The sequence below is a fragment of the Notechis scutatus genome, chromosome 4, assembly GCF_049901735.1.
Source record: "Notechis scutatus isolate UNSWTSFEM ecotype Mainland chromosome 4, rNotScu1.2, whole genome shotgun sequence".
In the NCBI taxonomy this organism is placed as follows: Eukaryota; Metazoa; Chordata; class Lepidosauria; order Squamata; family Elapidae; genus Notechis; species Notechis scutatus.
The window spans coordinates 165,154,813-165,167,169 of NC_142012.1; the positions used below are offsets into that span (position 1 = coordinate 165,154,813).

General features: G+C 47.9%; 1 protein-coding gene across 1 annotated transcript; it reads left to right on the forward strand.

The window, feature by feature from the left end:
- Nucleotides 1-5,049: 5,049 nt before the first annotated feature.
- On the forward strand, nucleotides 5,050-7,247 carry LOC148131018 (uncharacterized; the record flags this gene model as incomplete). The annotated part of the gene is given in 5 exon segments (XM_087965688.1): nucleotides 5,050-5,106; nucleotides 5,789-5,906; nucleotides 6,180-6,316; nucleotides 6,860-6,949; nucleotides 6,951-7,247. Coding segments are annotated over 5 exon segments (699 nt in total), but the record flags the coding sequence as incomplete, so codon positions are not given.
- Between the last annotated feature and the right edge of the window lie 5,110 nt (nucleotides 7,248-12,357).

Genomic DNA, 12,357 nt, shown 5'->3' on the forward strand with positions numbered 1-12,357 from the left:
TTACAGCCCAAATTAGAAGGGGGTCTCTTTGAAGCCTTTTGCCCCAACTGGTATGCAGCTGAGGGCTAAGTCAGTTGCCTTTTATCTGACTGTTCCCTCAGCTGAATCTCTTCTCATTTGTTTTGGTCCCCATATTATAAAAAAAGATCTAGAAAGTGTGCAGAGAAGAGCAACAAAGAGGATTAGGGGACTGCAGGCTAAAACACATGAAAAACGATTGCAGGAACTGGGAATGTCTAGTCTGATGAAAAAGAAGGATTAGGGGTGATAGCAGTCTTCCGATATTTGAGGAGCTGCTACAAAGAAGAGGGAGTCAAGCTATTCTCCAAAACTCTTTGAGGGCAAGACAAGAAGTAAGGGATGGAAATTAATCAAGGACAAAAAACAACCTGGAATTAAGGAGAAATTCCCTAAAGGTTAAACAAATATTCAGGGGAACAATTTGCCTTCAGAGGTTGTGAGTGCTCCATCACTGGAGGTTTTAAAGAAGAAATTGGACAGGCATTTGTCTGAAGTGGTGTAGGGTTTCCTGCCTAACCAGGGGGTTGGACTAGAAAACCTCCAAGGTCCCTTCCAACTCTGCTATTCTGTTGTTCTGTTCTGTTGTTAGGTTTATTGGTGGTTTACAGTTCAAGAACTACCCAACTCTAGCCCTGCTTAACTTTTTTTTCCCCAAGATTGAATTTGGTGCCACCAAACAACTTTCTTAATGTTAATTCTAAATCTCTCTTTTAACCTCAACTGATTCCAGGTAGTTCTCAACTTAAAAGGTAAAGATAAAGGCTCCCCTCGCACATCTGTGCTAGTCACACACCTGGCTCTAGGGGGCGGTGCTCATCTCCGTTATGAAGCCGAAGAGCCAGCGCTGTCCGAAGACGTCTGCGTGGTCATGTGGCCAGCATGACTAAACACCGAAGGCGCACGGAATGTTGTTACCTTCCCGCCATTTTTCTACTTGCCTTTTTTTTTTTACGTGCTTTCGAACTTCTAGGTTGGCAGAACCTGGGACAAGTCACGGGAGCTCACTCCATGACGTGGCGCTAGGGATTTGAACCGCTGCACTGCCGACCTTTCTGATCGACAAGCGCAGCGTCTTAGCCCCTGAGGCACCCAGTCCCTCCAGTAGTCAACTTACAGCCATGAGTTTAGCGATGGTCTGAAGTTGCAACAGCCCTGGAAAAAGTGACTTATGGCCATTTTGCACAGTTACAACCGTTGCAATAACCCCATGGTCAAATGATCAAAATTTGGACGTTTGCCCCCCGATTCATATTTATGACGGTCTCAGCATCCCAGGGTCACATCAATCCCTTTTTGCGACCTTTTGGCAAGCACAGTCTGTGGGGAACTCGGATTCTCTTCACAACCGTGTCGCTAACTGAACATCTGCAGGGATTCACTTCAGAACGGTGGCAAAAACGGTGGTAAAATGGAGGAAACCTCCCTGAACGACTGTCTCACTTAGCAATGGAAGCGTGGGGCTCCATTGCGGTCGTACGTCGAGGTCCACTTGTATATATGAGATGGCGGTGAGGAAGATTGAGGAGGGAGGAGAAGATTTGCGTCGCACAATGACTTGAGTGCTGATTAAACCAGGCCGTCCGTTTCCAATGAAAAGGATAAAAAGCGAGCAACAAAATAGGGTGAAAACTCTGGGGTTTTTTCCCCTCTCTCTGTGGGGAGAACTCTCTCTCTCTCTCACACACACACACACACAAACACACACACCGTTCAAGAATAGTCTCCTTTCTTCACAGTTTCTGGAAAATTTCGCAGCGTTTTGTGTCAAGAGGAAATAAAATCTGTCATCGCTGAGGGGAAAAATAATGATAACCAATTGGGGATTGAGAAAGACAGCAAATTACACAACCGCAATTGCACTGCTGGGAGTGGGGGCGGTGGGGTGGAGTGTGGAGGAAGGGAGAGATGTGTACGAACTGCACAAAGAGGCACCTTGCAATCCAGCGTGTGCGGCTTCCCGGCGGGGCCCAGCAATAACTGTGTTGTACACACAACGCCACCAGGCCGCATCTCGGATGCCATCCAACGAGGGAAAATCCCGGGAGCCCATCAGAGCATCAAAAATATGCTTGGTGCAAGCCGCAAGAACATCAACCATGACACAAAGGGTGGGTTGACACGGTTGTGCAAAGGCAGCGTGAGTCCGTGAAGACTTCTGACTAAAAACACTGGAGGTTTTTAAGAAGAGACTGGACAGTCACTTGTCTGAGGTGGTATATAGATTCTCCTGCTTGGGCAGGGGGCTGGACTAGAAGACCTCCAAGGTCCCTTCCAACGCTTGTCATTCTGTTAAAACTGAACTTTTGCAACCCACAGGGTTTCTCTCTCCTTCAGTTTAAGAAAGAAAGAGAAAGAAAGAAAGAAAGAAAGAAAGAAAGAAAGAAAGAAAGAAAGAAAGAAAGAAAGAAAGAAAGAAAGAAAGAAGGAAAGAAAGAAGAAAGAAAGAAAGAAAGAAAGAAAGAGAAAGAAAGAAAGAAAAACAATTAGCTGCACATTCTCCCATCACTTTAGGATCAACACGCTCCAACACCAGAAAAGGGAGATAAACTTTTATATTAAGTCTTAACACAGGGAATGTGTGCATCCAATTTCCTGAATTTTGCACCATTCATTAAGCCCCAAGTGAAGCACACCACTTAATGTACATGACACATTGCATTCAAACAGGGCTGGTTGGTGGAAAATTACATCGCTTTGCAATATGATCACTATTTATTTTAGTTCTCGCCTTCCTAAACAGTGAGGCATGTTTGGATCTTCAAGCCTGCCCCCCAAAAAAAACCCAAATGATCTACTTCTAGGAAATTTCCTCCCAGCTTGAGACTCGGTGTGTGATGACCCAAAGGGGCGTGGCACAAAGGCCACACAGTCAGATAATCCGTAGGAGTCCCTTGATTAGCTCCAACTTTGCCCCCAATGTCCTGGTTACCTTCTGGCCTGGAGAAAAACTCTCCCAGGAACAGCCTTTGGCTGCAGAGAATCAAGTTTAAAAAAATGGTCAACAAAAACTGTAACTAAAAGTCCAATCAAGGCAAGATAAGGTAATTAGTCCGGCAGGGCAAGAGAAGAAATTCCAAACAAGAAGGAATGGCGTAATTCAACACGGTTGGGAGGATGCCAGGAACGCAGATAACCAAAGTCAACACAAGATAAACTCACGTTTGTTCCCAGCAAACACCACATTCTGCTTGCATCTCTTTTGAACTCTCCTTCCCAACTGTGGCTAATGAAGGGAATCAGGGCCCTTTCCTCCCCCGTAAGCCACTCTACCCGTGTTGCTCTCTTCTCCGTTCCTCCCTCCTAGGATGAAGAGGGGGTGGGCCTGAGTCTTCCTCTGAATTCCCTCTCCCTTGTTCTATCTCTTCCCTGCTCTGCCCAGCCGGACGTTGCCCTTCCCCAGTTTTTTCCACGGCCAATGGAGCCACTCTCCCTGTCAGCTGTTCGTCTTGACACTCGGAATAAAATGCCATCTGGAGCAAAAAATGCCCAGTTGATGATTCTGACCGAACATCAGGCTCTTTTTTCTCCATCCAAGATAAGCTGCTCATCATCCTTTCTTTAAATCCAGCTTGAAGTTGGCAGGAGGAAGTGGCCTTCAGCTTCAAAACTCAGGTTCTCCGCTCAAAATAGCATCTCCTGGAAAGTTACCAGAGGAGGAAGCGAGGTGATATGGTTTGTGACATGGCCACAAAGCGCTTTGGATAGTGTCAAAAGACGGTGGCAGCTGCCATGGCAACCCGCAGCATCCTGGCATCCTGGAGAAGACACGTCTGGCAGGTTGGATGGTTGCAGAGGGCACTCGGGCTCTGGGAAGCCGACTGACAGAGGGAGGAGAGAAGAGAGAAGAGAAGAGAAGAGAAGAGAAGAGAAGAGAAGAGAAGAGAAGAGAAGAGAAGAGAATGAGAAGAGAAGAGAAGAATAGAGAAGAGTAGAGTAGAGTAGAGAGAGAGTAGAGTAGAGAGAGTAGAGTAGAGTAGAATAGAATAGAATAGAATAGAATAGAATAGAATAGAATAGAATAGAATAGAATAGAATAGAATAGAATAGAATAGAATAGAATAGAATAAATATTGGATGTGAACAAAAGAATAGAGTAGAGTAGAGTAGAGTAGAGTAGAGTAGAGTAGAGTAGAATAGAATAGAATAGAATAGAATAGAATAGAATAGAATAGAATAGAATAGAATAGAATAGAATAGAATTCTTTGTTGGCCAAGTGTGATTGGACACACAAGGAATTTGTCTTGGTGCAAATAGAATAGAATAGAATAGAATAGAATAGAATAGAATAGAATAGAATAGAATAGAATAGAATTCTTTGTTGGCCAAGTGTGATTGGACACACAAGGAATTTGTCTTTGGTACATAAACTCTCAGTGTACATAAAAGATATAAGTGATAAATCATGATCATAGTTATCGTAACACGATATTCATCATCAAGAATCATAAAATACAACACGGTGATAGTCATAGGATACTAAATAGGCAATTTTCAAAATCACTAAGAAACTAAATAAAACAATATAAATCGTAAAGATACAAGCAACAAAGTTATAGTCATAAGTAGAAAAGGAGATAGGGAATAGGAAGGATGAGATAAATAATAGTAATACTAGTAATAATAGTAAATAGTTTGAGAGTGTTCTGGGAATTAGTCGTTTAGCAGAGCGATGGCATGGGGGAAGGAGGGAAACTGTCCTAGTGTCTAGTTGTTCTGGTGTGCGATGCCTTATAGTCAGGGCTGGGATTCAAAATCCCAACAACCGGTTCACTGCCCGGTTGTTGGTTGGGCGTGGCCTGCCAGAACTTCCGGGAGGGCCGTTTTCCACCTTCCCCATAGTCCGGAGGATTCCCTCAGGCTTCTGGGAGGGTGAAAACAACCTCCCCCGGGCTCCGGAGGCCCTCCGGAAGCCAGAAACAGGCCTGTTTCCAGATTTCTGTAACGTCCCCACCCCCCTCGAGCCTCCACGTGGACCTTGCACTTACCTGCATCCAAAATGGGCTGCGTGGAGACTCCTAGGAGTTGGAATGGAGGGGTCGGTGGGGCCAGCCAGTCGGTTCAACTATCAGTTTGGTGAACCAGAGGTAAATTTAACACCCGGTTCACTTGAATCGGCCCGAACCAGCTGAATCCCACCCCTGCTTGTAGTGTCGTTTTGAGGGTAGAAGTTGAAACAATTTATGTCCAGGATGCGAAGAGTCTGTAGATATTTTCACAGCCTTGTTTTTCACCTGCGAAGTAGCAATTATTATTTTTCTACAGTTCTAATTATCCGCCGAAGTCCGTAGAAGACTTTTTGTAGAAAGCTTTGGCCGTCCAAAGTCCATGTCAGGATTCCAGCAATCACCCTAATTAAATCATGATTCTCGAGCCAAACTTCAAAAAGCTTCAAAGGATTCATCAGAGGCAACATACTGGCCCTGCCCTGTATGAAGCCAACTCTGGCCTATGTCGTTCACAGTCCCCTGTGACCCTGTTTCCCCCGCTCCCCCCTGGGGTGTGTCATAAATCAGATTCTCCAACTGAGCACCTTCACAGGCTGGGTGTCATCCATCACGTTCTCCAATTAAATATATTCCCGGGCAAAAGCTCTGGTAGTTTAGTTACAATCTTTTAAAGATAAAGAGTTGGAATGTACTTCCGCTTCCAAACTGCTGCACTGCTCTTCCATATTTCCTTCCTCCCCCCAGCCTTTTTTTTTAATGGCAACTACTAAAACAGGCCCAGGAACGTTTTATGAGTTGACAGTCCATCTCTTTCTCCAAGTCAAAGACTCCAGGACGGATCCAGCTGCCTAAAGCCCCAGCCTCAAGCCTGCACGAGCAGCCTCAGGAGTGCGCCCTCCGCACCCTAAACCGGGACTGGCCTACCTCACCAGGTTGTCGTATGCCTCCCTGCTTCACAGCAGGAGTTACGAAAGCTTTGGACTGCTAGGAGATTTTGATCGGACGGGGATGTTCTGAGTGATGGACTTGCAAAGAAAGCCGCTGGGAAGGCTGATAGTCCTCATCCTCATCCTCGTTATTTTTCATAGGACTCGATAGGTGGATAAAAAGGGCGAATCTGGTCTGAACGTTTAGCTGACTATGCAACTGACTATAACAGTCTGTAATAGACTATAATAGGCCAGGGCTATCCAGCCTTAGTCACTTTTAAGACCTGTGGACTTCAACTCCCAGAATTCCCCAGAATATCTCTCTCTCTCCCTCTTTCTTTCTCTCTCTCCTTATTTCTTTCTTCCTCTCCCTCTTTCTCTCTCTCTCTCTCTTTCCCTCCCTCTTTCTCTCCCTCTCTCTCTCATCTCCCTCTCCCTGTTTCTTTCACTCTTTCTCTCATCTCCCTCCTTTCCTCTTTTCTTTCTTTCTCTTGCTCTCTCCCTCCATCCTTTTTTTCTCCCTCTCTCTCATCTCCCTCTCTCTCATCTCCCTCTCTCTCTCCCACTTTCTTTCTCTCTCTTTCTCTCACTCTTTCCCTCCTTTCCTCTTTTCTTTTTTCTCCCTCCCTCCCTCTTTCTCCCCTCTCTCATCTCCCTCTTTTCTCTCTCCCTCCCTCCTTATTTCTTTCTTCCTCTCCCTCTTTCTCTCTCTCTTTCCTTCCCTCTTTCTCTCTTTCTCCCTTCCCTCCTTTCTCTCTCTTTCTCCCTCCCTCTTTCTTTCCCTCTCTCTCTCATCTCCCTCTTTCTCTCTCCCTCTTTCTCTCTCCTTCCCTCCCTCTTTCTCTCTCCTCTCTCTCTCATCTCCCTCTCCCTCTTTCTTTCTCTCACTCTTTCTCTCTTTCCCTCCTTTCCTCTTTTCTTTCTTTCTCTCGCTCTCTCCCTCCATCCCTTTTTCTCCCTCTCTCTCATCTCCCTCTCTCTCCCCCTCTTTCTTTCTCTCTCTTTCTCTTACTCTTTCCCTCCTTTCCTCTTTTTTTCTCTCCCTCCCTCCCTTTCTCTCCCCTCTCTCATCTCCCTCTTTCTCTCTCTCCCTCCCTCCTTATTTCTTTCTTCCTCTCCCTCTTTCTCTCTCTCTTTCCTTCCCTCTTTCTCTCTTTCTTTCTCCCTTCCCTCCTTTCTTTCTCTTTCTCCCTCCCTCTTTCTCTCCCACTCTCTCTCATCTCCCTCTATCTCTCTCCCTCTTTCTCTTTCTCTCTCCTTCCCTCCCTCTTTCTCTCCCCCTCTCTCTCATCTCCCTCTTTCTCTCTCTCCCTCCTTATTTCTTTCTTCCTGTCCCTCTTCCTCTCTCTTTTTCCCTCCCCCTCTCTCTTTCTTTCTCTCCCCTTTCTCTCTTTCCCTCCTTCCCTCTTTTCTTTCTTTCTCTTTCTCCCTCCCTCCCTTTTTCTCCCTCTCTCTATCTCCCTCTTTCTCTCTCTCCCTCTTTCTTTTCTCTCCTTCCCTCCCTCTTTCTCTCCCTCCTTCTGTCTTTCTCTCCCTCCCTCCCTTTTCTCTCTCTCTTCTTCCATCCGTCTCACTTAGCAATAGAAAATTTGGGCTCAATTGTGGTCACAAGTCAAGGACTATTTGTAAATGCGCATTTCGGTTTAAGGTAAGTCCCAGATCTTGGATTCACCTGAAGCCCAAGCATTTACCTGGAAACATGTGCACCCACCCACAATATCCTATATTTAGAATTAGTATCTCTGATTATATGCTCTGCATGATTTCCTTTATTATTATTTTTGGTTTCCTTTTCAAGAACCTCGGACATAATGCTTCCTGTTTACTCTAGAAATAAGTAAAACACTTAAGAGAGTGAAAAGTCTGTGAGTTACCTAGAAAAACAAAACCTCTCATTTTTAAGTGGTTCTTTTTTCTGGAAAAGCACAGCACTGGAACTCGGCCTTTCCTTTTTATTTATTTTTCAGCTCTCGCTTGGCATTTCCACGTCCTTTTCTGCCTGCTTCATTTATCGGTAACCTCAATTAGCTTAAGTGGGCTGATTAGTTTGTTCAGAAGCGGACTAATTGAATGTCAAGTGTTGTGCAGGCTCAACAAATTAACAACACAACAAAAAATCAAACCCAGAACCGTTTCCACCACTGACAGTTAATCTGAGCCACGAGTAGATTCGGCCTGGTTTAACCTTCCAGCTGAAAACAAGTCTGAGCTACCGGTAGTCCTCGACTTGCGACAATTCATTTAGGGACTGCTCAAAGTTTACAACAGCACTAAGAAAAGTGACTGAGGACTGTTTTTCACACTTATGGCCTCTACAGCATTTCTACACTCCCGTGATCAAAATTCAGACGCTTGGCAATTGACTCGTACTTATGACATGATCCCCTTTTGCAACCTTCTGACAAGCCAAGTCAATGGGGGAAGCCAGATTCGCTTAACAACTGGCTTACTAACTTAACAAATGCAGTGATTCAATTAACAACCGAGGCAAGAAAGATCGTAAAATGTGACAAAAAAAACCCTCATTGAACAAATGTCTCAGTGAACAACAGAAACTTTAGGCGCAATTACGGTCATACAATGAGGACTACCTGTATAGGGGAGAGAGGGGGGAAAAAGGAGATACAGGTTGGCTTCGACTTATGACCACAACTGCCCCCAAAATTTCTTCTGTATCCTGATGATGGCAGATGAGATTCTGCCCCCCCCCCCCCCCCCCCCCCCCCCCCCCCCCCCCCCCCCCCCCCCCCCCCCCCCCCCCCCCCCCCCCCCCCCCCCCCCCCCCCCCCCCCCCCCCCCCCCCCCCCCCCCCCCCCCCCCCCCCCCCCCCCCCCCCCCCCCCCCCCCCCCCCCCCCCCCCCCCCCCCCCCCCCCCCCCCCCCCCCCCCCCCCCCCCCCCCCCCCCCCCCCCCCCCCCCCCCCCCCCCCCCCCCCCCCCCCCCCCCCCCCCCCCCCCCCCCCCCCCCCCCCCCCCCCCCCCCCCCCCCCCCCCCCCCCCCCCCCCCCCCCCCCCCCCCCCCCCCCCCCCCCCCCCCCCCCCCCCCCCCCCCCCCCCCCCCCCCCCCCCCCCCCCCCCCCCCCCCCCCCCCCCCCCCCCCCCCCCCCCCCCCCCCCCCCCCCCCCCCCCCCCCCCCCCCCCCCCCCCCCCCCCCCCCCCCCCCCCCCCCCCCCCCCCCCCCCCCCCCCCCCCCCCCCCCCCCCCCCCCCCCCCCCCCCCCCCCCCCCCCCCCCCCCCCCCCCCCCCCCCCCCCCCCCCCCCCCCCCCCCCCCCCCCCCCCCCCCCCCCCCCCCCCCCCCTCGAAACGTTGCTACAACTTTAAAAGCACAACTATAATGACGTGGGAAAATACCAAATACCCGAACAAAGCTGAATACCATACATGTAAGTACCCGTGAAAACGTAACCCGGTTGTTAAGAGAATCCGGCTTTCCACATTGACTTGGCTTGTCAGAAAGCCGCAAAAGAGGATCAAGTGACCCCGGAACGCTGTAACGGTCATAAATACGAGCCAATTGCCAAGTGTCTGACTTTTGATCATGTGACCACGGGGATGCTGCAGTAGTCATAAGTGTGAATGATTGCAAGTCATTTTTTCAGTGTCCTTGTAATATCGAATGGTCGCTAAATCTATATATAAAAGCGAAATACCACTCATGCATCATCACAAAATCTGCAGAACCATAAAGCCTAAACTTGAAATTTAGCATGTATGATCCTCTTGGCTTCTAGGTGCTCACTAAGAAAGGATTTTTTGAAATGACCATCAGAGCATTCGTATTTCCTACATTATTATTATTATTATTAACATGCTCTGATGCTAAGGAGTTCTACTCCCCCTCCCCAACTGAAAAGAAATCTGTTCCAAATGCAAAACACAAGCAGAAGAGTTTCAGTTTTAGTTTCACAGCACCAATCAGCTTTAGTACAGGACAGTTGAGCTAATCCATGCCCAGGCTCCTTGCTGTCTCCTTTTTGCTCACACAGCAAATGTTGTTTCAGTTCGCAACAGCCCTCAACTTTCTCACCCACTGACAGGACGCTAGCCAGATAAATATCGATGGATGCTGGTAGGCAGAGGCAGAATTCCCACCCGCCTTATTTTCCTCCCCAAAAACTAAGCCCGACCACATGGCTTCGTAGTGAAGCACAGGTATTTTCATGCTCCTGTTGGAATCTGATTCCGAGGGGGAGGTCAAACAGCTGACAGGGAGTGGGAGTGTGACTCTGGTGGCTGTGGAAGAAACTGGGGAAGGGCATTCAGAGGAAGACCCCGGGCCATCCCCTCTTCATCCTAGGGCACAGAGGGAGGAACGGATAAGGAAGCAATGTGGGTTACGTGGTTTACGGGGGAGGAAAGGGCCCTGATTCCCTTCATTAGCTGCAGCTGGGAAAACAGGATTTAAAAAGGGTGTGCACAGCACCTTGCTGGAAGCAAACCGTGAATTATCTTGGTTTGTCAAGTCTTATCTGGGTTCTGGCATTCTCCCAACTGCATGTGTTTCATTATCTTTTGAAGTCTGCCATTCCTTATCCTGCCCTGTCTCGTTAATTGCTGCAGCGTGGTTTGTGTTGGTTTGAATTTCTTCCCTTTGAATTTCTTCCCTTTGAAAACTGTTCTCGGGAGAGTTTTTTTTTCCAGCCGATGATAACTAGACATTGGAGGCCAAGTTGGAGGAATTAAAGGGACTTTACCTGCTTTTGTGACTTTGTTGCTTTTGTGCCACGCCCCTTTGGGTCATCACAGGTGTAGAGCTAGTAGAACATAGAATCGTAGGATTAAAAGGGACCTTGGAGGTCTTCTAGTCCAACCCCCTGCTCAGGCTTGGAAATTCTATACCATTCCAGACAAATGGCTGTCCAATCTCTTCTTAAAAACCTCCAGGGAAGGAGAGCACCCACAATTTCTGGTGGCAAGGAGTTCCACTGGTTGATTGTGCTCACTGTCAGGAAATTTCTCCTTAGTAGTTCTAGGTTGGATCTCTCTTTAATCATCTTCCACCCATGGCCCATGGTATTTAGATAAGCTTTATTTTATACCTTTGGACCAGGTGCCTTAAAGCAGGAATCTTCAGCTTTTTCAGAGCGGAGGCCTACCTGGCATTCAAAAGGTGCATTTCAAAGGCCCATTAAATGAACTGTCCTACTTCTTGTAGAATTGAGCTTTTCTTCCCAGGTATTTGTAATTGCAATATTAAACCCACTTTCTTGCTCTCCCCGCGTGCACCTAGACCAACTCGGTTCGTCTTATCGATGCGATAGTTGCACCATCAACTTTGGATTAAGTTTTGGGCTGAGCATGGTTTGCTGGTTTGTGAACAGTTTTAAAACCCAGCCTCTGCAGGATGGGAGGCTGCCTTCAGAAATGACACAAGCGGCCTCACACACTGTGGCAGTGGGAGCTGTGTGCGTGCGCCTGCGTGTGTGATAGCTTGCATCGCAGCCGTGAAGAACCACTGGAATGCTTTGATCACTTAATCTTCATCTTAATCCACCCCAAGGACACTTTCGATATCTCGGCTGTTTGTTCAGAAGCTCAAGGGTTCACTCGCCCACAAGCATGCTTTAAGCAGGTAAAAGAATGAACGAATCTCCCGGATTTACACAAGATGGAGGACTATTTGTTAGACAAAAGTGTTGGGTCTGGGTAACACACCACGCTGCACCCACTGGCAGGAAAAGTGATGACCCAGGGCATGGCACAAAGGCATCACGGTCAAATAAGCAAGAAAAGCCACTTTATTACCTCCAACTTTGCCCCCATTTTCCAGGTTACTTTCAGCTGGAGAAAAATTCAGTCCAAAACAAAATACATACAGACTTTAACTAAACATCCAAACAAACCACGCTGCAGTAATTCACTTGACAGGGCAGGAGAAAGAATTTCAAACTTGAAAGCATGGCAAAACTCACACAGTTGGGAAGACGCCAGGAACACCGATAAGCCTCGACGATACCAGATAATTCATGATTTGCTCTCAAGTTTGCTGTACGCAGCTTCCCCTTTTTAAACACTGTGTTCCCAGCTGCAGCTAATGAAGGGAATCAGGGCCCTTTCCTCCCCCGTAAGCCACGCAACCCACGTTGCTCCCTTCTCCGTTCCTCCCTGTGTGCCCTAGAATGAAGAGGGGGGTGGGCCTGAATCTTCCTCTGAATTCCCTCTCCCTTGTTCTACCTCTTCCCTGCTCTGCCCAGCCAGACTTTGCCCTTCCCCAGTTTCTTCCACAGCCAATGGAGCCTGCTTTCACTGTCTCCTAGTGACTGGCCCAAAGGCGCCCATCTGCCTTCCGTCTGCCTAAAGTAGTACTAGAATTCACTGTCTCCTGGTGATGGGCCAAAGTCACCCAGCCAACTTTCATGCCTAAAGCAGTACTAGAAAAAAGAAAAAGGAAGACATTGGAGAGGAGAGGAGAGGAACGAAGATAGAAAAGAGCAAAGGAAAGGAAGAAAAAAGGAAAGGAA